At 39.8% G+C, this 27268-nt stretch overlaps 1 protein-coding gene and 1 long non-coding RNA gene across 4 annotated transcripts in view; one reads left to right on the top strand and one right to left on the bottom strand.

Annotated features, from left to right (window-relative positions):
- Positions 1-7189: 7189 nt before the first annotated feature.
- Positions 7190-27268, top strand: part of LOC143359572 (uncharacterized) — a 58958-nt gene continuing 38879 nt past the window's right edge. Inside the window, exon 1 of one of the 3 annotated variants that reach the window (XR_013083132.1) lies at positions 7190-7316. Coding sequence is in view for 1 of the 3 variants with exons in the window: in XM_076797580.1 (XP_076653695.1) it covers positions 7226-7316 (91 nt within the window). In the remaining 2 variants the exon portion in view is untranslated. The remainder of the gene's footprint in view (positions 7317-27268) is intronic. The other 2 variants (XR_013083133.1, XM_076797580.1) reach the window with 2 other exon arrangements.
- LOC143359686 (uncharacterized) lies at positions 11691-12224 on the bottom strand. Its single transcript, XR_013083150.1, has 2 exons — positions 11863-12224; positions 11691-11811 (listed from the first exon to the last, which is right to left on the bottom strand). It is a non-coding gene; the product is annotated as an uncharacterized LOC143359686 (long non-coding RNA).

The raw sequence follows: 27268 nt of genomic DNA, 5'->3' as shown, positions 1-27268 counted from the left end.
CACTGCAGCATCTAAAAAAAATTTAAAGTCCTACAGATGTAGTGCTCTTCGAACCATTTATCTTTCTCCTTTATCATTTTTTCGTAAATGCAATAATAACGGAGTTATGACTTGAAACAATTGCGTGGACCACCCTGTATAAGGATGTGCTATTTCCATGGTGTTGTAAAGGAGAGGTACGGATAGATTACCTAAGGAGCTGTGGAGCCCCTAAAAACATTTTTTTTTGTGCCACGCACAGCAGGGAATTGTCAACGCGCTCTCGAAAGGCCATCTGGAAAGGGTCGAGAGGCCAGAGAAGAAATTCGGTTCCAAAGTCTGACACGGTTGCCGCTAGTAAACGCTAGGGCCAAAACCAGGATTATAATTTTGAGCCGGCCGGCCGGGCCGGTGAGATGTGCATCGACCTTAAGAAGTAATTTTGCAGGTATTTCCTCATTATTTCTTTATCAATGTTTTAATTTGAATAGATCTTGTTTTCTTCAACTTGGAATTTATGGGATATGGGTCGTAGGGATTGGTATTTTCTTATGACTTCTGTGAAATATATTCTTTACGTTCCTCGAGTTTTAGCGCCTTATATATATATACATTAATACGTGAAGCGAGGTATGAAATTATCGAGTCGAAGTGGTCAATGTTTTTTCACTTTGCAATCATATTCACAGAAGTTATTTATTCATGATCACTATAAGTTGTTTCTATATATCTATTCATTGAGTTTATAAACGTTGAATGAAGTGCACAAGTGGATGTATTTCAGGTAGAGACAATTTCTAATCGCACCGCAAACGATCCCTTCATTTATTCTCAGGTTGTCCCTATAATTTATTTTCCTTACCGCGTGTAGTAGCTTGAAAACTTTACCTTCTGCCGTTGAATACATGTTATTATTTATTTTCAGTGTTTTCAAGTATGAGGCCGGCCATTGGATGCAATGTGGGTTCGCTGTTCACCTCACTGACTGGTTCCTCGGTCACCCCAGGGCCTCGTGTTTTGTTTTCAACAGTTAAGAAGAAATTTCACAGGTATTTTCTCATTATTTCTTTATTAATGTTTTAATTTGAATAGATCTTGTTACCTTGAATTTGGAATTTATAGGATATGGGTCTTAGGGATTGCTATTCCCTTATAACTTCTGCGAAATATATTCTTTACGTTCCTTGAGTTTTACCGCTTTATATACATACACTAACCAGCAAAACTGAGTCTACACTATTTGAGCCAACATAACTTTTTAAAAATCTGATCAAATGACTTGAATTTTATTGAGAAGTTGGAAGGTTTAGTTTGTTAGACGAGGTGTAAAAAATTTTTGAAAAAAGTTTGAATTGGTCGGAATCGCAAAAGAAATAGTAACAGTTGGTTTTTTAGCTTTTTTATCTGAGCCTGTATTGAAAATTTAAAAAATGTGTTTGATTCGCTTGAGTAAATTACATCCATGCTGAAAATTTCACCGATATTGGTTAATTCGTTTACGAGTTATAAACGCTTAAAAGTGGAAAAATTGCCGTTTTTCATGATTTTCGACTTAAAATCACACTTTTAATCGTTTATAACTCGTAATCGAATTAACCAATATCTGTGAAATTTTAAGCATAGATATAATTTATTCGAGCGAATCAAATACATTCCTTAAATTTTCAATACAGGCTCAGATAAAAAAGCTGAAAAAACCAACTTTTACTATTTCTTTTGCGATTCCGACCAATTCAAATTTTTTTCAAAAATTTTTTACACCTCGTCTAATATATATATCAATTATTGATTCCCCACGGGGTTACAATTTTAATTACATCTCCCTCTTACCCCAATCTTAACCTTAAACTTATCCTAACTTACCCTAACTTAATTAAACGTGTCCTAAAAACACGCCATAGAGAGAGAGAACGATCTTTCACTAATATCCGCCGCGTTATTATTTTTCCCTGTCCCACACATACATGCTTCTCTGCTCTCTCCCCTCCCTACACCTCACCCATCCTTCCCACGCCTCCTGGACCTCCTCTTTCGGCTGCTCTCTCTTTCACTCCATTCCTATGCATTCTCTCCATTTACTTCATCTCCCATATCTCTCCATTCCTGCTCTTCCTCCATTCATCCACCTTCCTCATTCATTCCTCTCCTCCTTCATCCCCTAATACTCCCCCACCATCCCCTGCCAACCACTCCCCTCAACCCTCCCTTACACATTTCCCACACATGTTCCCACGTTTCCTCCTCCCACCCACAGACCTTACATACTTTCTTCTCCTCCTCCAACCAATACTTTCCACCTCTCATCTCGTTTCCCAACCTGTACCTGGCCACCCTTTGCCACCTGCTCTCTCCCCAGCCTTTCTTCAGATACCCCGGTATCCGCTCTCCCTTCACCCTCCCGTACCACATGTTGTACCTTGCTCTTCCTATCTTTTCCCATCTCTCCCCTGTTGCTTCTTCTTTTCCCTTTTCACTATCTCCTCACTCACTGCCTCTATCCTCTCCTCCATCATCTCCTCCACCTCCTCCGCTGTCCAGCCCCTCTCTTCCCAAAAACGCCGTCAATCCTTCACCCACCCTACTACCTCCCCTCCCCTTCTGCCCCTTCCTCTTACCTGCTCCCAGCACAACCTAGCTAGCTCCCCCCCTTTTCCCACCCTCAACTTCTTCTCGTACCCCCATGCCCTCAACCCCGCCCTCCCTCTCAACAACTCCCTCTGCAGCTGTTCCCGCACCATATACCCCGGTGCGTACCTCTCTACTCCTAGGACCCACCTCAGAAACCTTTCCTGCAACCTTTCCACCCCTTCCCATTCCTTCCTACACCTCGTCTAATAAACTAATCCTTCTAACTTCTCAATAAAATTCAAGTCATTTGGTCTAATTTTTAAAAAGTTATGTTGCTTCAAATAGTGTAGACTCAGTTTTGCTCGTTATTGTACATTAATATATACATTAATAACCAAATTACGAGAAGTGCCCGAAGACAGACCATTTGTCCGCACTGTACGGAGGTCTCTTTATTTTCTGAGATATTTGCAAAAAACTGTGAGAGTCTCCATTGCGAATTCTGCCTATTTTCAATGACCGAATTTGTTCTTTAGGATGGAGGAGAGTTCTTTCATTAAAATCTATGTTATGTCGTGCAGTTTCTCGCAATTGTAGGAGAGGTTCTGCGTGTTATTTTGTCGAATTAATGACCCGACACCTTCCTTTGCAATAACAACTTTGGTTTATTAGAACAACGACTATATACAGTTTACATTCGGACTGGTGATTATTCGGTTTCCTTTCAGAACAAGTTTGTATCTAATTTTTGCTCTGGGGTCAGCTCGCTCTTCACCTCAGTGGTGACTTTGGAGAAGAGTGGGAGATGGTCCCATTTTTGGGGGAAAGAAATCTCACTTGCTGATTGACTTGAGGGAGGAGTCATTTGTATGCAACCCCTGTTGGTGGTGGAGGAAGTCCCCACCCCAAGTCAAACGCGTAGAGAAAGTGCCTAGACCAGCACGTGACGATTGCCAGACCCCAGAGCAGCGTGACGAAAAAAAGGGCCCAAGTGCGTATGGTTTATTACCCCCTTGTCCCATGAGGGCGAGGACCATCGAGTTTGGGAACAATGCTTCCTTGGAAAAGCTAGATTTTCCAAGGACTTGGCAGAAGAGTCGCTCTGTTCGAGTCATCTGGCAACTATGTTTATTACGGGTCCCCAAATTGATGGCCCAAGGGGTCTGCATTAGGGTCTCTAACCCTAATGCACTACGCGGATGCCTAACCCGTGACGATTAGGCCTTAACTGGTAACGTGTATATAAAAAATGCGTAGGCCTTCTCGAGACCCTTATAAAAGTATCCCGAGGTCTAATGGTCTTTCCTCGGAAATGGCTGTGTGTCATAACAATCTACAAGGGAATTTTTATTATCCACCCTATGAAATTATTGAGTCGATGGGGTCAATGTTCTTGAACTTTGCAATCAAATTCACGGAAGAAATTTATTCATGATATACTATTGTATATGTATCCATTGAGTTCATCAACGTTGAATGAAGTCTTCACAAGTGCAAGTATTTCAGGTAGAGACAATTTCTAATTGCACCGCAAACGATCCCTTCATTTATTCTCAAGTTGTCCCTACAATTTATTTTCCTTACCGCGTGTAGTAGCTTGAAAACTTCACCTTCTGCCGTTGGATACATGTTCTTATTTATTTTCAGTGTTTTCAAATGGGTGAGGTTCGCCAACGGATGCAGTGCTGGTTCCTCGGTCACCTCAGGGCCTCATGTTTCGTTTTCAACGGTTTTAAGAAGTAATTTTGCAGGTATTTCCTCATTATTTCTTTATCAATGTTTTAATTTGAATAGATTTTGTTTTCTTGAACTTGGAATTTATGGGATATGGGTCGTAGGGATTGGTATTTTCTTATGACTTCTGTGAAATATATTCTTTACGTTCCTTGAGTTTTAGCGCCTTATACAGTGACGTGCAAAAGTTCCCGGCCAGATGGTTTTTGCTATTTTTCTTCCAAAAAAAGGCGTTAAGAAATTTTTATTAGAATCATATATAAGGGCATATTACGTGAAAGAATACTATAGAAAAAATCAATGCTGCTGATTCTTCATACATGTTTATTTAAAGAATAAGTAAACTTGCGTGTTCAAAAGTTCCCGGCCAGTTTAAGTCGGGATTGTATTTAAGCCTGTAAAAGGTCAGTAAGTGTTTACATTCAAATAATATTACGTGTTGTTAGTCTTCAGTTGGTAGTCAGTCGCTGAAACGTAAACATTGTTCGAAAGACATCTGTCGAAGTACGCAAAATTGTGATGGAATTGTCGTTAAAGGGAAAGTCATCTCGCGAAATTGCATCAGTATTGTCTATCGGGAAAAGTACAGTGAACGATACAATTAACAGATATCGTGCAGGGCATGGCGTGAAAGATCGACCACGGAGTGGAAGACCACTAAAAGAATTGATAGAATTATAAAATGTAAATCAATTGCGGACCCAAAGAAGACAGCTAGAGCAATATTGCAGCAGAACTACAACAGGAAAACGTTGCTAATATTAGTCGATGTACGGTAACAAGAAGATTACATGATGTAGGACTGTTCGGCAGAGTTAGTGTTAAAAAACCACTAATCAATAAGAAAAATAAAGTAGCCCGACTAAAGTTCGCCAAAAAATATTGTGACTGGACTGTTGAAAATTGGAAAGCTGTTCTTTTTTCGGATGAATCTAAATTTAATCTATTCGGCAGCGATGGAAGACAATATGTATGACGTTTAGTTGGCACAAGAAATGATCCCAGGTACCAAACACCAACTGTTAAACATGGTGGAGGGAGCATTATGGTATGGGGAGCTTTCTCCGCTCAAGGAATTGGTCCTCTTATAAAAATTGAGGGTATCATGACTGGTGTCGCGTATAAAAAAATTTTAGAAACTCATATGCTACCATATGGTGAAAAAGAAATGCCAGAAAATTGGTTTTTCCAACATGACAACGACCCCAAACATGCATCGAAAATCATAAAAGGGTGGTTGTCTACAAATAAAGTACAGGTTTTAGACTGGCCTTCTCAATCTGCGGACTTAAATCCAATAGAGCATCTTTAGGGAGAGATGAAACGTCGAATGAAAAATCATAGAAGTTCCAATAAAACACAATTTTTTTCAAAATTTAATAGAAGAGTGGAACAAAATACCACACGACTACATTACTCGGTTAATTGAGTCCATGCCTCGTCGCTGTGCTGCAGTTATTGCTGCAAAAGACATGACAACGAAATATTAATTACATATAACATATTAAATAATATACTGCAAAATTGTTACAAAATGAAAAACAAGCATAATTTTTTCGTTAAACATACTGGCCGGGAACTTTTGAACACGCAAGTTTACTTATTCTTTAAATAAACAAGTAAGAAAAATAATTAGTGTTGATATTTTTTGTAATATCCTTTGATGTAATACCACCTTATTTATGATTCTAATAAAAATTTCTTAACGCTTTTTTTTTTTAAGAAAAATAGCAAAAACCATCTGGCCGGGAACTTTTGCACGCCACTGTATATATATATATACATTAATATATGAAGGGAGGTATGAAATTATTGAGTCGAAGTGGTCAATGTTTTTTCACTTTGCAATCAAATTCACAGAAGTTATTTATTCATGATCACTATAAGTTGTTTCTATATATGTTGTTACGAGCCAGGGCTGCGAGCAACGCGAGAGGCCGACGAGGGGGTTATTACTCCTTGAATATGGTTTCTATTATTAGTTAATATTGAAATCTTTGTTGATTTGAATTAGGATTAGTAAGCCTCGTAACTTATATATAATTTAATTGATACAATCCGAGCGGTAAGATTGTATCATGTGGGAACGTTCAATTATTAGATTAGGATATTAGGCAATAATTAAGGGTTGTAGATTACGCGAGTTAACAAACAAGACAATTTATTCTGAATTGGAATAGTTACAAGTGTGATTGTCTGTGTCGCGAGTGAATGTGGTAAGTGTACAATTAGAGAAATTGTTACCTAGTGATGCACGGTGTTGACGCACTGGCAATGCGGGGTCGGAGAGCGATTGTTGAAAGCCAAATAGAATATACACGAACTAACGGATTCTATAAGGTTACGTTTGATTCGAAAGGGACTTTTACCCGATCTCACTAGAACTGACTCTTACGCGTGTAACGCGACGTGACTGCACGATTACTATACCGCGACCGAATCACTTCTGAATCTCTACTGAACCACTTCTCGACTGAACCAAAGAGGATGAAAATGCATGGGTTTATATACCCTAAAAATGAGGGGGGAATGTATCTGTTTTATTTTACGGTCGCATACTCGTATTTGTCGTTTCTAGTGAGTTTAAGGTTTGCAGCTGGATCTTTGTTTATAGGGGTAAAACGAAGGGTTAGCCAGGATGTTTCCTATCAAAGACTATCTTGACAAAACATTCCAGAAGGGGATGTTTTGAAGATTTCCATATTAGGAAATCGTACGGTGCTGTTACTGAATCATGCTTCGTGCCAGCTGCGTCCAGCCGGAGTACAATTATTAAACAAGGGGCCTGTTGGGACGCTTTTCGTTCTCAGAAAAAGAGATTAGAACTTCTAATCGAAATGAACGTGGAGAAACGTCTCCATACGTAACAATGTATTCATTGAGTGATACATGTTATTATTTATTTCCAGTGTTTTCAAATGGGTGAGGTTGGCCAACGGATGCAATGCTGGTTCGCTCTTTACCTCACGCACTGGTTCCTCGGTCACCCCAGGGTCTCATGTTTCCTTTTCAACGGTTAAGAAGTAATTTTGCAGGTATTTCCTCATTATTTCTTTATCAATGTTTTAATTTGAATAGATTTTGTTTTCTTGAATTTGGAATTTATAGGATACGGGTCTTAGGGATTGCTATTCCCTTATAACTTCTGCGAAATATATTCTTTACGTTCCTTGAGTTTTAGCGCCTTATATATATATACACATTAATAACCAAATTACGAGAAGTGCCCAAAAACAGGCCATTAGTCCGCACAGTACTGCGGTATCTTTATTTTCCGAGATATTTGCAAAAAACTGTCTATTTTGATGAAAAATTCTGCCTATTTTGAATGACCGAATTTGTTCTTTAGGGCGGGGGAGGGTTCTTTCGTTAATACCTACAATGCACAACAAACTTTCTTTAATACACCCTGTGAAAGTATCGAGTCGAAGGGGTCAATGTTCTTCCACTTTGCAATCAAATTCACAGAAGTAATTTTTTCATGATCACTATAAGCTGTTTCTGTACTATATGTATCGATTGCCAAATGATTCCTTCAAATATCTCGATGCTTTAAATTTGACTGTGAGTTCCGACCTGACATGAGTATAGAAATGCCGCGAGTGGAAATACTGGAACATTTCGGCAAGAAAAAAACGTAGATAAAACGAAAATATACGAAATAGACATAATAAAGGATTTATTTTGTACATATTAAGAAGCAATATTTTATTCACTATATTGTCTTTTAATCTTTTTTTTTTTTTCTTTCTAATTATTTCGCCAGTCTTTGAGAATACTGTTTCGGAAGGAACAGATGTTGCCATAACACAAAGATACTCCTTTGCAAGCTTTGATAGTGTTACGTCCCAAGTGGGATGAATTACGATTTTAAGAGGATAGGACGCAGTTTCAAACCTACCTGCATACACCGGCTATGGTTCGGGAAATTGAGGATCGTTTAAATAACTTTGTACCCTTATTTTGAAAACAACAATATTATTGATTTATTCAAAGTGTGGTTCTGAATCAGAGATTACAAATTTGATTTTACAAATATGGTTTATATAGCGCATATACTGGAGTGCTTACAAATAGTTTGATAGTAATAATAATAATATTAATATTACCGTGATCACGGGTTCGAATTCGGTTACAATATACTCCGATTGCTGACACTGGTCTTTGAAACGGTTTGTCGCGAAACAACTGAATGAACTATTTTAACTTCAAAAGAGGTTACTGGACTATTGACTATGACTGAATAACTGATTGTTCACGATTGTCTGACCGACTGACTGTTTATAACTGAATTTGAGGAGTTGGTCCCCCTTTTTATGAGATGGACAGTCCTTTGTTTTTCAAAGATGCTGGCACAGGAGTCTCTACCTTGCATCTTTTTATCTTCTTGATGTCTCCTGACTAGTCAGCTGTATGCCGACAGGATCTTTTTACCATGAAGTCGGCGTCTTTTCTTATAATTTGGCATAATTAGACACCTTTCCTGTTTGTTCTCAGGGTGAAAACTGATCTTCATCTGCGTGTCTTGCAGGAAGATAAGTTGGATACGTTTCTCGTGCTACCTTACTGCGTAGAATTTTTAACATATATCTTAATCCTATTTTTACTTCTCCTCGCGCGACATCATCGGATGTCCATAATAATTCATAATAATTCTTCATCTGAGGGTTTATTCGTTGGCGGTCGAACCACCGGACGTGACACCTTTATAAATTTGAGGATTATAAGGACTGCTAATATTCCTGCACTGAAGGATCCAAATGTAATGAGATGAGAAGAAAAAAAATGTGTACATGGTGTGGGTGCGCTTGTCACCATCGGGTGACTACTTCTTGGGCGTAGCCAGTGTGGATCAGCCATCACTCGTCCACGTTCATTTCGAAGTGCTCTTCGATGCATTCCGTGCACTCCCATGCCTTACGGACCCTTCCTAGTTGCCGACCGCAGTCTTGGCATTTGGAGTAGGTGTGGGCCGGGTTCAGCTGACACACGATGTGCCAGCCCCCTTGCTCGTAGTACCAGTGCTCTCTTGGGGTTAGGCGGCCATAACATGTCCGGCATATCCTATTTTGGTGGTACACGTACGATGCCTCTTGCTGTGACGTACACACGCAGTATAAATTTAGAAGATTCCGGTACGTTTCAGGGTAATGGTGTGGTATTACCCCATCTATCGGCCCATAAAATTCCTCCAATACCTCCTCTTCGGGGCGGTAGTCCATACGTCTCCTCCGTACGTCTCGGTCCGGAAAATTCCAGTCCGGGCAGTCCATATTTGGAGTAGGTTTGGGCTGGATCTAGCTGACACAAGATGTGCCAGCCTCCTTCTTCACAATACCATTGTTCCCTTCTGATCAGGCGGCCATAACACGCACGACATATCCTATTTCAGTGAGGTATATAGGACGTCTCTTGTCGTGGTGCGACGACACAGTACAGATTCAGGAGCTTCCGGTATGTTTCTGGATAGTGGGGCGGTACTATCCCATCTACAGGCCCGTAGAATTCTTCTAACACCTCTTCCTCTGGGCGATAATTCGGCCTTGGGACAGGCATTGTTGTCTTTCTGAATTGATCCTTTGTCCCGCTATTACCTTCATCGATTTTATATAGTTGGTCTCTGGGATATCAGGGTTTCTGATGTAATTTATCACTGGTTTACCCATACAAGTTGATGTGCTGAGGATTGATAGCAGCTTCTCTGGACTAATTTTCCGATATACATACTCATATATTGAAGGTTCTTTCCAAAACTTTCCAATATTTTGTTGATCAAAGGTCTTTGTCACTGCGCTTTATCCCACCGCTGTCACCAATTTTTGTTATCTCCCAGGTGGGGCGGATTATAATTTTTTGGGGATAAGTCGCAGTTTTGAACCTACCTGCATTCATCGGCTACGGTTCGGGAAATTGAGGATTGGTTAAATAAGTTGTATCCGTATTTTTAAAAAACAACAAAATTATCGATTTATTCAGAATTAGGTGCTGAATCAGATATTCGAAGTTTGACTTTACTTTACAAGCAGGGATTTTGTATAGCGCATAAGCTAGAGGGCTTACAAGTGTTTCGCTTTATAATAATATTAATTTATCGAGTCGCTGATTCTTGGAGATCGCTCGCAAGTTTGCAGTCGCTGATTTCGGGTGGGCGCTCGCAGGTTGTAGTCGCTGGTTTTCCGCAGTGGCTCGCAGGTCGAAGTTGCTGAACTTTCACGAGCACTTCGCGGGACTTATACGTTGAAACTCATAGATTTTAAAAAGAACTGTTAATAATTGCACGACGCGTCTAACGTATGGATCTTTTACTAACTGACTGAACTCATTTTGAGGAGTTGATCTTCTCAATGTCTCCTGATTAGTCAGCTGTGTGTTGCCAGGGTTCTTTTACTTATGAAGTCGACGTCTTTTCTTGTAATTCGGCATAATATTCTTCTTGTTTGTTTCCAAGGTGTAAACTGATCTTCGTCTGCGTGTCTTGCAGGAAGATAAGTTGGAGTCTTTTTCCGCGCTACCTAACTGCGTAGAATTGCTAACATATATTTTAATCTTATTTTATTTCCTCTCGCGCGACATCATCGGGTTTTTCTATAATAATTAATACTAATTCTTTATCTAAGCGTTTATTCATTTACGGTCGAACCACCGGACGTGACAACGCATAAATGCACTGTCCTGAAGGAAGTTTGTTTTTGCTAACAATTACATGAGCTAAAACAACTCTAACAAGTCCTTTGCAGAAAAATATAAACGGCTGTTTCGGCCTAATTATAAACTGCTCCTTAGCCCCAGCAACAGTTGTCGAGATCATCCAATATGTATCAGTCGCTCCATAACACCTAACGCTGGGGTTATTTGCTTCTATGTCAGGATGTATCTCATACATAATAGCGCCGACAACATGGGTAGGCCACACATTCACTTCTGTACATTTCAATCCCCAGAGATTATCGGATCCCACTTTTTGGTACTTAGTACCCCATGCATCTTGATTAGGCTCAGTCTGTGTAGGTATCCGCACCAGTTTAGCGTTGTGACGGTGATCTCGCTTCGAATGTGCTTGTGACACGCACCAATCTCTGCTTGATACGCCTAGGAAAGCTTCTCTTAAAGCGCTTGCTTGTTGAAGTGTTTTCCGATTTGGCTGCTGTGAATCTGTATCTCTTTCTGCGAGACTTTTTACTGGTTTACCGTGCGGGTCATCCACCCGGTGTTCCCCAACGAGGTGCAGCTTTAAGATCTTTGAAGGTCAGCATTTGTGCGTTTTGCGGCCAACACGTCGCGGAACATAATAACGTAACATGTTATTTACGTAAGTCGGCAGCACTCTTGCAAGTAATTCTTAAACTAACTTAATATAACTTACCCTTTTGGTTGATGTATGGTCGGGTGTTAAGTAAGGATTCACCCAATACAACTATAACCATTTATTAATAAAACAACAAAAACTCAACGACGTAACAAGGAACAAAGAAAACGAAATAACAATGAAACAAGAACTTCGGATAGACGACTACGAACAACTGACGACAACTGACGGCGAATGACGACTATTGGCAACGACTGACTGACTGACTGACTGACTGAACTCTGTCATCCGTTAGAATCCGCGCTTATATCTATTCCCCGTGCCTCCAGGAATTTCCTTCGAACAAGGAAACTTCTGCAGTGGGGATGTCGCTTCCTGTACGTGCCCCTTGGAGAAAGTTCGTGTCCTTGCACCGAACACCCGTGTCCTGGCGAAAGTCAAGGGTTGGCGGCCAAATGTGCACGCCAAGGAAAAACCCCGAACCTGGTCGCCAAATGTGCACCCCAGGTAGGAACAGACTTCCGGCGACTAAGTGTGCGCTCGGGACGAGCTTGGGCCTGGCGACCAAATGCGTCCATGGTCCCAGCCCGCGGACGACGCTCCTACCTGGGTCCGATCAACCCTTCTCCAAGGGGTCCGCCACGCCCTACTATTTACATCGTAACCTACTTATTACCGAAGTGGTGACTCTGCGCCGTTGTCTCCTGCCCCATCCTGTGCATGCACTCCCCAAATCACCCGTGGCCGGAGAGCAACTGCGTGAGGCGGAAGGTCAACCTTCTCCGCCTCTTGCACCATATATCAAATATGGACAGGAGGCCCCGTACGGTATGATGCGTCGAGGGGGCGAGCAGTTTCCCCCATTCAGCAAACTTATCCGCCCGGGCTTGGCGTATCAGAGCCACAAGCTCCTCATCCTCCCCGCGCATAAGCTCCACCTCCGCCGGGCGGCAGAACGAGCAGGCGATGTGGTATAACTTCCCACGCTCTGCCGCCGCCAAATGGAACGATGGAACCGTTGCGAGGAGGCCCACCACCTTGACGGAGATGGAGCGGTATCCCCGTGTGGCCCGCAAGGGGCTGTTTCGATAAATGAAAACAATAATATTTTACTCTCGAAAGGTTTAGGAATGACTAACTGGCAAGTTTCGATAGCCGAATAACCTGATCCAGTGTTTTGCGATGCGACTATCGAGTGTGCCGCGCGGATTTCCACTGTATATCCACCCGAGGTTGTAAGGCTCGGATTCACCGTTGTGAACGCGTCGCGTACCCGTGTCGCCGAGAAGTTACCCGCCAATTTAATATTGGGTAACGGGATCCGATTGAAAGTGCTGTGGTTGCGTACGATCGCGAAAGTCTGATAACAACGGAATGACTGCTGCGTTTGCTGTGCGAGCGTTTGATAAGAAAGGAAGACTCTGACAGACTGCCCCGGGGTCCGTTTGCTGGCCATCTCGTTGGTGTCCAACTCTTCCAAGGGATGGACCCGAAAATCCCGAAAGACTCATCCCCATTCGTTGATTGACCTGAGGGAGGCGCATCATGTCTACTACGCATCATGTAACTCGCATCATGTCATTTTACGTATTCTTAATTTGTTTTTAATATATGTTAGCGCCAATATGTTTCGGGCCCAATCAGGGACGGCTGCCGATGCTTTGAGCGGCGACCTCTGAGAGTCGGCCGATGCTTTGACCGGCGACCTCTAAGAGTCGGCCGATGCCTTGAGCGGCGACCTCTGAGAGTCGGCCGATGCTTTGAGCGGCGACCTCTGAGAGTCGGCCGACGCTTTGAAATAGGTGACAGAGACACCGATCCCTAATTGCCGATTGCCGACGCTACCGTTGACGCGACGTCATCGGTGACGTGTCGGATGAAGAAACAATCGAGATGATTTCGGGGCGGATCTGGCCACGGAGTGGGGAAGGCAAGCATGCCTTCCGGTAAGAGGACTGTGGGAGACCGCTCAGCACTTACCCCAGAACCGCTGGACGATACGGGTTTCGATACAACTCTGACATATATGTTTTACACCTACTGGAAAAGTAATAAGAATGTAAAGATAGATCGAAATTGTTTATAGCGAATAGTGATTTGTTAAGTTTGCTTATTTTGTTTACTACTATTATAATTTGCTCAAGTCTCTTATTACTAATTTTGCATATACTTCATTTATTATTGATTTCGTTTTAAATTGAATGTTTTTAAAAATAAAATCTTTGTTAAATTTATTAATTATATTGGTAAATGTGGGTGTCGGGTGTAATGATCGAGGCCGTGTTCGGTGGTATACGTCTTTATTGGTCGGTGGACCGTCGACTGCCCTGTATCGACGTTCGCGACCGAGTGTCGATCGCATACCTTTGACTGACCACCTCTCCCTCGCGTCAGTCAATTGTTTAACAGATGGCGACCGTCCCCGGAGCCGATCTTCACGTGTTTCTTTGCGGCTTTCCGAGGAGGGTCGCCGCCGCGTTTACAATGTATATTGGCGGTTCGTCGGCGTGCTATTTGCACGGCCGCCACAGTAAATTTAATTTTCTGCAAACAATTTCTGATATATATTTATACATTAATAACCAAATTAGGAGAAGTGCCCAAAAACAGGCCATTAGTCCGCACAGTACTGCGGTATCTTTATTTTCCGAGATATTTGCAAAAAACTGTCTATTTTGATGAAAAATTCTGCCTAAGGTAAAGGTATCAGTAGTTGACCAGTTAAGAGAAGTTTTTCACGCGAACAACAGTAACCGCCTGCTCTGTCATCAAATAGCGACAGTCGATGCCTGAAGACACTCTTTAAGTCTTCTAGATTATGTAACAATGCCACTTTTTAAAAAAAGTTTACTTATACAAATTTAAGAAACATATTTAAAAATTCTGTAATTGCTTCAGAAGTTGACCACTCTTAAACATGAAAAATCTAGTAATTGACCTTCTCTTCGTTAGTAGTTGACCACTTATACTAGAAAAAGGGTTAAAGCAATAATGTTGGGAATCATTTTAGTATCATTTAGTTTCAACAATTACTAGCACAAATTACAATTAAAGAATAAAATAAGAAATAAAATAAATCAATTCCATAAAAAGTTCAATTCAGGCTCATTGATATGCACATCAGGCTTGTCTGGCCACTTCCATAATCGCCCTTACATTTTCATGGACGAAATAGTCGCTTTTGTTTTAGTTACACGAAGAATTTTTCCAAAAAAAAAAAAATTTCATCGTCTTTTCAGAATAATTTCTAAAGGAGCCCTTGATAGGAGGCATCTCTCGATAAGTAATGAAATAACTTCTGAAATAAATAATTAAATAAATGCATTTTAATTTTCCGTTGGTATTTATAATGTCACGCACATGGCTGTTTTAAAAGACACTGATCAATACTTGACCGTGAATGCAATCAATAGTTGACCATGTGGTCATCCTCTAAAACACAGCATGCTACAAAATTTATAATTATATTTTGTACTCTTAACAATCGTAGATGTAAAATGGATACATTATAAGTCGTAAACAAATTTAAATGAGTCACGTTAGTAATTGATCACGCCTGTCAACTTCTAAAAATTGTTCAAAAACAATATTCAATATTTGACCACCTAATAAACTATTGTTTTTCAGGTTAGAATAACAAAAACAATGCATTTATCCTTTTAAAACTCTGTGAGAATATAAACAGCAAATAATTCGGTCGCGAAAAGTTCACAACGTATAGATTTCGTTACCTGAACCGTACAGCTTTTCTTAACAGAAACGTTAAGGAAATAGAGATATATCAGCATATTACTAACCTTAATGAATTCAAACGTCCGTTATTACTATGCATACTTCACTTCGCATGCAATTCTTTTGAAATTTAAACAACAGATAGCATGGCATCCGAGATTCACTTTCATCAAAAGTGCACAGCTCATAACAACCTTATTTTTTATGTTTTTCTATAAAATGGTCAACTACTGGTACCTGGTCAACTATTGGTGCCTTTACCTTATTTTGAATGACCGAATTTGTTCTTTAGGGCGGGGGAGGGTTCTTTCGTTAATACCTACAATGCACAACAAACTTTCTTTAATACACCCTATGAAAGTATCGAGTCGAAGGGGTCAATGCTCTTCCACTTTGCAATCAAATTCACAGAAGTAATTTTTTCATGATCACTATAAGCTGTTTCTATACTATATGTATCGATTGCCAAATGATTCCTTCAAATATCTCGATGCTTTAAATTTGACTCTGAGTTCGGACCTGACATGAGTATAGAAATGCCACGAGTGGAAATACTGGAACATTTCGGCAAGAAAAAAAGGTAGATAAAACGAAAATATACGAAATAGACATAATAAAGGATTTATTTTGTACATATTAAGAAGCAATATTTTATTCACTATATTGTCTTTTAATCTATTTCTTTTTTTTACTAATTATTTCGCCAGTCTTTGAGGATACTCTTTCGGAAGGAACAGATGTTGCCATAACACAAAGATACTCCTTTGCAAGCTTTGATAGTGTTACGTCCCAAGTGGAATGAATTACGATTTTAAGAGGATAGGACGCAGTTTCGAACCTACCTGCATACACCGGCTACGGTTCGGGAAATTGAGGATTATTTAAATAACTTGTATTCTTATTTTCAAAAAACAACAAAATTATTGATTTATTCAAAATTATGTGCTGAATCAGATATTTTAAATATGATTTTACAAATAGAGATTATATGTAGTTAGTGCATAAACTAGATAGCTTACAAATATTTCGCTTTATTACAATAATGTTAATTTACCGAGTCGCCGCTTTTCTGGATTCCTCGCAAGTTAGGGCGCTGGTATTTCAATTCGCTCGCAAGTCGAAAAGTCGGTGTCGCTGTGCTTGTAGGAGGGTCACTGGACACCCTTTTTAATTAAAAAGCACTTCACCGCACTTTACGTCAGAAACCCGTGATTTATTTAAAACAGAACTGTTGTTTTATTGCGTGACAAACTTTCAAAACTTTAATATACCAAAACTTTGTAACGGAATGACCTGGACCGAACTCTATGACAGAATGATTGATCTTTGTTATATTGGTTCCCTTTTATAGGATGGACAGTCCTTTGTTTCAATAAGATGTTGATTTAATCTCCTAATTTTTCTATCTAATGCGCGTCACTCTTACCATGGGCTCAGTGTGCCTTCTTGGAACTTAGTGTAACTGGACACACTTTCTGTTTATTTTTCAGGGTGACACCGATCTTTACTGTGTCTCTCGCAGGAGGATAATTGGAATTGTTTTGTGCGCTAACTTCCTAGAAATTTTAACACCAATCTTAATCCTATTTATTTCCTTCTCCCTGCGTGACATTATTGTGTTTCAACAATAGTTCATAAAAATTCGTTGTCTGAAGTTTTATTCGTTTGATTCTTGAGCGGTCGAACCACCGGACGTGACACCGTTCTGGAGAACGTATTCGCGACCACATCGTAGCGTCCGGAAATATGTTGAATGTTGGTGGCGAATTGGCTAATGAAATCTAATTGTCCATTTTGTCTCGGAGTGTGTTCATCGGGTTTATGCGAAATTTTTCGGATTGTTGACCCATTGAGGTCTTGCCTCTTCTATTGATCCTGCCGTTCTTAGAAACATCAAAAGATGTCTTCAGAATCTTCGTATTCGACAGTCGACTTTATCACAAAACACGACTGCCTCGATGGAGGCCTCCGTTACGAGAATCTCCCCGCTCATCATCGACTCTTAAGGGGAAATTGTTTTTTGATTTGATTAAAAAAGTAATTGATCTCAGCGATAGTCCATATCGCCATGGAATAAATGTGTTCAGTGCCGTCCAGAGTATAGTACACAGAAATTTTACCATAACTGGACTGAATGTTAAATGCTTCATTCCTACACACTACAATAAGTGTAAAGAATATTGATAACAACATTCTTTTACTTTCAATGTAATCTTACTGTTTACAGTACAATTCAGTACTGTACAAAGGATCCACAGAAATTCAGAGCATAGTACACAAAATTGCTAACAGAAAATGTAATGAATAATGAAGAAAGCGTGCCTGTAAAATGGGACGATCCCCCAAAACGGCAGTGTACACAGTACTGTTATGCCGCATCATCCTCCAACCTTATCTTCGCCCTTTTTGCCCGGCTGATTCACCTATTTGATTGGACTAGGAACGGCGGAGTTACGTGTCCGGTGACACATATTAAGGTTCCAAAGGTCTTTGAAAAAGGGCCATATTAGGAGCCTTCTCATCAAAGGACTTCCACTTCCGAGTTAACACTTCTATTGCACGGACGCATAATTTCTGTAAGCGCGAGTTTCATGTAAGCAATCTGTTGGCGTGTGTGTGGCCTACTCAATAAAAACTTCAGGTTATCAAGAAGTCAAGGACTATTTCTCGAGAGAATCTCATCCTTCTTTCTTCACGGCATAACAGTACAATCGTCATGGTCACAGCATTTGGCCGTTAGTCCAACACTGATTACGTTGAAACTTCTGCCCCTATAATTCCTAATATCGGGTACGAAACGCGATAATACGGCCATATAGGATTGCCCATTTTCGATCTTATATTGTCAACTCTGTCCATAAGTTCTCCAACTTCCTCCCAAATGATACGTTCTTTATGTGCTTCAGTTAGAGGTTCTCCATGTATGGATTGAATCATTGCTGTAATGCCTGTCATTGCAGTCTCACTTAATAATATAAGGGCAGCGGCCTTGTTCTGGTACCAAGACCAACTTGTTCTGGTATTGAAATCAGAACTTGAATAATACTCTTTTTAACCGAGGGGCCAATTGAAGGGGGGGTGCATAAAGGGTCATCAAATTATCTGACACAAGGAATACACCCTGTGGTACATTCATTGCTGCCAATACAGCTCTACGTCGATTGGCCATATAGGTTTCTCTTTGTTCTGTTCCAATAGCTTCAGTCGTGTGGAAAGTCTTGAACATTGATATAAGCAATAAATGGCATGTAGCCCTAGCATAAAAATCGTCTAAATTTTTTAAGTCCGGTTTATTTACTACCTTTAATGTATAATCTTCTTTAATCTCGTCTCTAATCTGTACTCCTTCGTCGGGGTTCTTGGTGCATTTACTTATAATTGCAAAGAAATCATTTCCATAGGCTAAAAACAAACATAACCAATCGTGTAAGTTCTCTATACCTTCGTCTATTAAGTCCTGATTGTGCATCATCATTGAGAATAAATCCTCTAGTAGATTTGTCTTGATGTTAAGAACATTTGTTGCCCTGAAACTAGGAATTTTGAGTTTCTTATATTCTTCTGGTAATTTAAAATTGGATGGTGACAATGTATTTAGTTGTACGCATGACTCTGGTGATATCATATTCCCTTTGGTGAAGATTTCTATATCCCCAAACATATAACTCACTTCTGAGCTGTCGACCATCCGATATTGCTCCTTATTTCTTGGCTGTATCATTTTTAATAATGTTTCCAGAGTAATGGTCTCAGTTGGAAATAATTGCAAGTCGTCCATTTTAATTCGTGGTTATACCTCCTGATTTTTACCGGTGAATGATCACACAAATATGTTTCAATAATATTTTATGTGACTTTTCCCCTACTATATCGATCCTATAACTGTTATTTTTCGGTTCCAGTTTCGTTTATAATTCGGTTCTGTGACAGAACGTAGAGTATACAATGTGTGCAAGCAACTAAATCATCGTTAGTGCGACCCTAAAATACCACGATGAAAGGTTAGCGTATACTGACAAAACACAAACCTGTTCGACGAGATCGGTCAACTATTGATATCTGTACCACCTCACCTCACCTATTTCGATGATTTTTTATGTATGTTGTAGATGTCAACATCGTGAACACAATTGTAAAAACTCACTTGTATATTTATCGTTTTGTTCCTATATAGGGCGAAAGCTCGGGATCTGCTTTCGCCGTATTTCAGATCAGGGTACCTATGCGACTTGACTTTGTTATGGAGTCGCCCGAGAGTGAACACGGAGAATGAGAGAGGCGAGAGGTAGTTGCAGACCATAAAGTTGTCAGCCGTGTAGCAATACAGTATTCCCTCCGAAAGTGATAAAACCTCCGGGCTCTGGAGTACAGTTTTCTTTTGCTATAAGTCGATGGCTCGGTACGACTTTTGACCTATTATGAATAACGGTATCTATGTCGCTTCGGTTTGTTCTTGAGCGGACCGCGAGTGAGTAAGGAGAATGTGCCAGAGGTTTGAATGTGCCCTAGTAGCACAAAATATTGGTTAAATATTTTTTTCAGATATTCAATAAATATTTTTTGAGCCACACTTTTTAATATGAAATAAATATCAGATTGAAATATTATATACAGATACAGGAAATATGAAATAAATTTTAAAGAAATGTAAATTAAATATTCATCAAATATGAAAGAGATATTTAAAATACGTAATGTAAATATTCAGAAAATATACAATCAATATTTAAAAAATGTAAAATAAATATTTCTGTTATATTCTATGAATGGTTAGTCTATATTTTTTAAACGTTTATTTTACATTTAATGTATGTGTATACAATATTTGAATCGAATGTTTGCTTTATATTAAAATGTGTGGCTCAAAAAATATTGGTTTGATGTTTGAAAAAATATATTTAACTCACTTTTATATATTTGGCTTGCGCTAATTGTGGTTCTCTAGATCGGGATTTAGTGTTTTTTTTATGTAATGTTAAATATGTATCTTTTAAAACTTCGATTCCAAACGCGAACTGAAAATATGGGCACACGTGAGCGCGGCGCGGGCAATTCCTTGGAGCGGTCACCCATCCCTCCTTGTGACGTGGCCTACGGTTGTTGTACCTCGGTGATCTGTAACGTAGTGGTGTTCCTACCCCTTTTTTTTTTTTTTTATAATGTTTATTGAATGAGGGATTAGTACAGTCAGCAATAACAGGTAACAACAAACATAAAAAAATAACCACTCAATATTGCGTTGATAACTAAATGTTCGCTTGTATGCGAATCTCTGAGTTATACATATCTTTGGACGGTGGTTGATTTTGTAGGAACTATGTACCGGCTTGGTTAATATAAGTAATACAAAGTAACTTAATAGGTAGTGGGGTGGCGCAAGGGGGAAAAACTTTTTAGTTAAAATAAAACCCCCTCATCCGTCTTTGGAAATTGCTTAGAACTACTTAGAATACGACTTAAACCTAGCTTATTACTAGCGTTATATACATATTTACAATGAAGGTGGCAATCGTGCCCGCGGTACAGTCGCCTTCCGATGGAGGATTTCTATTTTTCGGACTTTCTTAACTAATCCTATTGAGGTAATTGGGATCTGATTTTTCTCTCGGATAGTTCTCTCATGTGAGTGTCATTTGGAGTTAGCCACCAGCATTTTTTCTTGTCTAGGCGGTGGAAGTCTAGACGGTCTATCTGCGGTATTGATTGTGAGTACGTAAATTTATCTCTATTGAGTGCGAAGTCAAGGTGGTGGTACGCTATTCTTTTATCCGCTTTATTGCGTCTCCAGTGGTAAATCAGGTTTATGTTTTCTGCGTTCTGGATGAGTCCTGATTTATCGCAGTGAATGAAGGCCTGAGGAGTGGTGTATCCGTTGATGAGTTGTTGCTGGGAGATAGATGGATCTTGTTGGTATAGGGAGCGGGTTATTTCGTTATCTATGGAGGGGAGTTTGTTGAAATAGTTCCGGACTGTTTTTATGATGAATGAGTCAATTCTAGTAATGCCTGCCAAGTTGTATAATGTTTGGTTACTAATATAATGTTTCCAATTAGATTGTTGTGATCTGTAAGTTTTAAGGCATGCTCTTAAGCATTTTCTTTCGAGGCAGCGGATTTTTTCCATTGTAGTATGGTTGCAGTTCCACCATACTGGAGCTGCAAAGGCTATAACAGGTCTTATGAGGAGTAAGTAAAGAATGATTTTTGTTCGGTCGGATAGGTGTTTGTTGTAGAATATTCTGCAATTGGAGAGAAAAGCTGATCTCGTTTTGTTAATTTGAATGTCCAGGTGTTTATTGCCTCGAAGTAAATGGTCAATGTGGACTCCTAAGTACTTTACTGTCTTTTTGTGGGGGATAGGTTTTAGAGTGGTGGTGCCGGGGATCGTTACTGAGATTCCAAAGTTGTTGCTGTCAGATTTTTGTTTCGTGGAAAGTCTGTGTAGAGGTTTTCTGAAGAGTATAGATTCGCATTTACTAGGGTTTAATCGGAGATTCCAGGATATGTAATATTGGTTTATTTTCTCCGTGAGGAGTTCAAGGTCGTCTCGGACTGCGTGTACTTTGTTGCCGGTGGAGTAGACGATAAGATCGTCGGCAAAGGCTAGTGTGAAGGAGGTTCCGTCTGTGTTAAGGTTGAAGAGCTTTGGTAGGTCGCTTAGAAACAGATTGAAAAGTATGGGGGAGTTGACTGTTCCTTGTTGAAGGCCTTCAAGAATTTTGAATTTCTGGGTTGATAGAAGTTTGCCGTCCCATGTGGTGAAAGTTTTATGGCTTATCATATCCCAAATTGTATAGAGGAGCCATTTTGGGCAGTTTTTTTTATTCAGTTTGTAGAGGAGTCCGTTAAGCCAAATTGAGTCGAATGCTTTTTCTAAATCAAGAAGTGCTGCACCGACGAAGTGATTTTTTGCAACTGCAATGTTGATGTCAGATAGGAGTTTATGGATAGCATGGGTGGTAGAGTGACGATGTTTGAAGCCGAACTGGCAGTCTGGAATTATTTTGTTGTTGACGCTAAATGAGTTGATGCTTTGATTTATTACTGCTTCATAAACTTTGCTGAGGCTTGGGGTGAGGCTTATGGGTCTATAGCTGGAAGGATCATGTGGGTTTTTCCCTTTTTTTATGATAGGCAAAACTTTGGCTTGTTTCCACTTTTTTGGGAAGTAGGAGCGGTTTAGAGCGTTATTGAAAATGGCGGTTATGTCTTTGATTATGGTTCTTGGTAAGTGTTTGAGAACTATGGGTGGGATGTTGTCTAGGCCACTTGAGGTTTTGTTCGGCAGGTTTTTCAGTATGTGTTCTATGGTCTGTGGTAAGCAGAAGGGGTGGTCTTGGTTGATTGGAATTGTTGGTGAGTATGCTTGGTTGGTGTCATTGAATTGAGTGATGGTGATTCCGGCTAATCTGTCTGCTGTGAAGTTGCTTTTTATTGCGTCGGTTGTGGAGTCTACGATACGCTTGAGGGGCGTGTCTGTATTGAGGTATCTTGGTGAGTTAATTGTCTCATAGTACGCGCCTATGATGTTCAGTATGTCGGGTGGAGAGGAGAATATGTATTTGTTGTCGGGAGTTTTGGTGTTGGGTAGAGGGCACCCACTTTTTTGGAGAATGGAGGTATTGTTTTGGGGGATGTGTAATTCTTTGATGGGAGCCATTTGCTTTGGACGGAACATAGCGTTTATTCTGGGGAAGAAAGTGTCGGAGTCTCTATAGTCTATACTTTTGGTTAGATTAGTCCAGAATTGTTCTATTGATTTTTGGAGTTCGGAATGGAGTTTTTTTGATGTGACTTTTAGGAGTGATTTTACAGCTTTGGAAAGGGGCTGGCGTAGGTATGGGTCGTGACGGCGGAGGTTGTGCAGCAGTGAAACTATGGAACTTTTGTTTTTTTGAAGTTTTATGATTTTTTTGTTTAGGTATTTGTGAATACTGTTGGTGCTTTTGAATTTCGGTATGTGGTTGGAGATGGCGAGAGATATGCTTTCGCTGATGGATTCGATGTGCGTGTCAATTTCTGGGATTGTTAGGTTGCGGTTATAGGGAACTTTGTGATTATACGTTTTGGCTAGTTCTTTGGTGAAGCGGGGCCATTTGGTAGCTTTGTAATTGAAAGTATGGGAATCTGGATTAGGGGACCAGGGAAGGGAGTTGGAGTCAGGTATGGAGAAGGTTAGTGAGATGGCTGCATGGTCGCTGTCGTAGGGGAGAGTCTTTGCTTTACCATTGATACTGTTCGTCAGGGTCATTCTGGTATCTGCGAGGCAGATATCTAAGAATGACTGGGCCCGTTTGAATGTCGGGAGTTCCGGAGTGATGATTTTTGATTTATATGTGATTCCGTCGCTGTCTTCCCATATTCGTAGGTATCTGCCTCGCTGATTGTCCACTCTGTCTCCCCAGGCTTTGCGTCTGGCGTTTAGGTCTCCTGCGACTATAAAAAAGTTGTTTTCGGAGTGTATTTTTAGGGCATCTAAAAGGGTGTTCAATTCTGTAATAAAGAGTGGTCTATTGTCAGATCTCGCATAAATGCTGGTTAAGTATAGATTTTTATTGTTGAGGAGTCGGATTTTTGCTACGGTGAATTCTATAATTTCAGTTGCAATAGCAATTTTGATTATTTCAAAAGGGATTTCTCGCTTTATTAGAATGGCCGTACCACCACCTTGTTTGGAGTTAGGCCTGTCTGTTCTGATTACTGCGTAGTTTTTGAATGACATTTTGTGTTTAGGTGTGAGCTTGGTTTCAGATATGAAGACAGCATCGTGGTTCTGTGTTTGTAAAAAGTGGAGTAGTTCAAGTCTTCTGTGGTTGGTTACTATTGAATTTACATTTATTGCTGCGATTCTGATCAGATTTGGGTGGGGGTTGGGGGGGGGGGGTGAACTTAATTAGTAAAAAGAGAGTTTAGTATGTACTCTATTTTTTGTGTGTTGCTGGCAATCTGGGTTGCTAAGGTTTGTAGTTGGTTGCTTAATATGTTCATGAGGTCACCTTTAAGTTGTTGTGCCCATAACGGTGGCTGTGTGTTTTGGTGAGGTTGGTGGGTGTCATCGGTTCTCTGTTCTGTGCTTTGTGGTCCTCTCGATGGTTGGTAGGTTCGGGTTGCTGGAAAAGTGTGCTGATCTTCCGGTGGGGTTGCTCTTACATTCCTGGTTGCTTGTGCGTATGATACATTGCCGCGAACTGCTGCAGATAATGAGTTGAATTTGTTCACCGCTGAGTGGCGACGGGTCAATTCTTGTTCCTTCTTTTTCTGTAGGGCGAATTTGATATATGGACACCCTTTATACGATGCGGGGTGTCCTTCCTGTTTACAGTTGGCACATTTTAGTGCTTGTCTGTTTTCATTCTGTGTTATTGTGCAATTTCCAGGTTCGTGGGATTGTGCACACTTCACACACCTAAACTGCAAGAAGCAGTTCTTGCTCGAGTGCCCTAGCCTTTGGCATTTCCTGCACTGAAAAATGGGTGGTTTTCTTAGCTGTTCCCATTTAATCCTCTGGTGAGCTAAGACTTTAATTTTGTATAGCTCTTTTATGTTGCTGTCCGGTGTGGTCTGGATGAGGTGGTGGTGACGTTCTGGTTGGTTTCTATCGTACTGGAATTGTGATAATTTTATGATGTTTAAGTTAGGTATATTAAGCTCCTTTATCTCTCTTAAAATGTCCTCCTCAGTAAAATCTCCTTTAATTCCTTTAATGATTATTGATTTTGGTCTTATATTTTTCGGTGTGAATGTGTAGTGTGGGATTTTCATTTCCATTAGTCGATTAATAGTGGGTTGGTGGTGGTCCATGTCGATGAGGTAGATTGTGTGGTTTTGATTGTCTACTTCTTTAACTGTGAACTTATTATTTGGAATTTTCAGCGATGTTAGCGTGGTGATGAGGACTTTCAGGTTGGAGTTGGTTGTGTAGATTGGTGGCGGTCTTGATGGTTTGATTGTTGTTTTGGTGTTGGTAATTGGGTTTGCCGTGCTCTCGTTTTCTTGTTCCATGGTTTCTTCGCTGTCTAGAGGAAGGAAGCGATTGTCGTCGGTGATGAAGCTGTTGGCTGCATTGTTTTCGTTGTTTCTCGCGGTTAGTTTGGGGGTTTCCCATTCTGATGTCGGTATGTTAGAGATCGGTATGGGTGGGTTGGTTGAATTTACTGCCGTTGATGGTGGTGCTGGCACCGGCGTCAGGGACAGTCTATGGTTGCGACCGGTTTTTAGGTTAGGCGCGACTTTGATTCTTTTATTGTAGGGAATGCTATTGTCGTCAAGAAGATGTTTGTACATTCTGTCTATTTGGAAGGAATTAAGCTTAGGAGTTTTTTGGCTTCTGGAGCTTGTGTGTTGGTCACCTGCTGAATTCTCTTTATCCGAGTCCGGTGTGAGGGTGCGTTTGGCGCCATGCTGGCTCTGCGCACTTGGGCCTTCCATTGCCGATTTTGGGGATCTGAGTCCTTTGCTGGGTAGCAAAGGAGTCAGGATCTTACTTACCCAACCACCAGGCACTGTGTCGCGCCCACTGGGCCGCCTCCGCTGCGTTTGGAAGCCGTTAAACACTTGTAACAGAGTACTTTTTTGTTTCGCTGTGCTGCACGATGCTCACTCGTCGAGCGCTCTTGCGAGACTCCCTGTGTTCCTACTACCCCTTCGAATCATCAGATGAAATCATTTTGCCAACATTTCAATTTTCACTAACAATACTAGTGGCACCATAAAAGATACACTACCGTTCAAAAGTGTGGAAGGAGCTGAACAGAATCTTATGGAACTTTATTGTTTAAGATTTTTTATTATAATCAAAGTATGACTTTCTCTGAAAATTGAATTTAGTAAAGCGAAAGAAGCTAGGGAAAAAAGGCAAAGGAACAAATGATACATATATAATAATGAATACGGATTTGATGGCATATTAATTTAACTTTTATTGAATACGCTTGAAATAAAGATATATTTTATATATATTTATAAGCTTACAGCCTTGACTTGGCTGTCGCTAAAAATAAAGACACGCATTGTCTTATTTCCACCTCCGTAATTGTAGTTTGCCTTCTTCTTGTGGCAGCTGTGAAATTAAAAATGAAACAAAATACATACATATGTATTACGTATGGCTCGTGGCAATACATAAAAGTAATAATTATAGTTACTTACTCATTACAGAATCATATAATTTTAAATTTACAAATGATAATTTTTTCTTCTTTCCTTGTCCGGAATAATTCGTAGCTGCTTCATTTGTCATAATTTTCCGAAGCATATTATAAATAATTTTTTTGTTGGTGTCTCCACCGACTAAATATAACAGTTGTACCTGAAAAATATATGCCATTATTTATTTGATGTCAACATTACAGATTATATATATGTACCACATACCAAACAACAGTAAATACAAACCAGCGAATTAAATTTTTCTGTGTGTTCTGATATCATCGTATCAAAATCGTTGATGGCAACTACCGATGCTAATGGTAATTGATTTAGAAAATTATTATCTAATTCGTCATGGCTGCTTCCACCCGTTACTCTAACATTTAATAATCTTTCAATATTCTCTAATTTATTTAAAATTAATTTTGTCGTATTTTATTTCGATATATTGCCGACTTAATGCGGTCAATTGTCCCTCATCCTTATTTGTTGTTATACTATGTACATCTGTGGAGAATATCACAAAGTATTATTATCACCTTAAGTTTATTATCTTATTATATGTATAATTGATTACTATTTTGATATTTATAATAAAGATTTAGCATTTTTGTCTATTTTCCGACTTACTTGGTGTTTCTATTTGCGATGGTTCAATTGGTTGGCTTTCTTTCGAAGAATCAGATGAATCGGATGATTCGAAAATAATGCGCTTTTTGGATATATTGTGTTTTGGAATTTTGGATACTTTTCTCGTTGGCGACATTTTAAAAATTATATAAAATAATCCTTAAAAATATAA

This window comes from Halictus rubicundus, chromosome 12 (assembly GCF_050948215.1).
Source record: "Halictus rubicundus isolate RS-2024b chromosome 12, iyHalRubi1_principal, whole genome shotgun sequence".
Classification (NCBI taxonomy): Eukaryota; Metazoa; Arthropoda; class Insecta; order Hymenoptera; family Halictidae; genus Halictus; species Halictus rubicundus.
The sequence above is the reverse complement of the archived record's forward strand: the minus strand, read 5'-3'. Positions and strand labels throughout refer to the sequence as shown.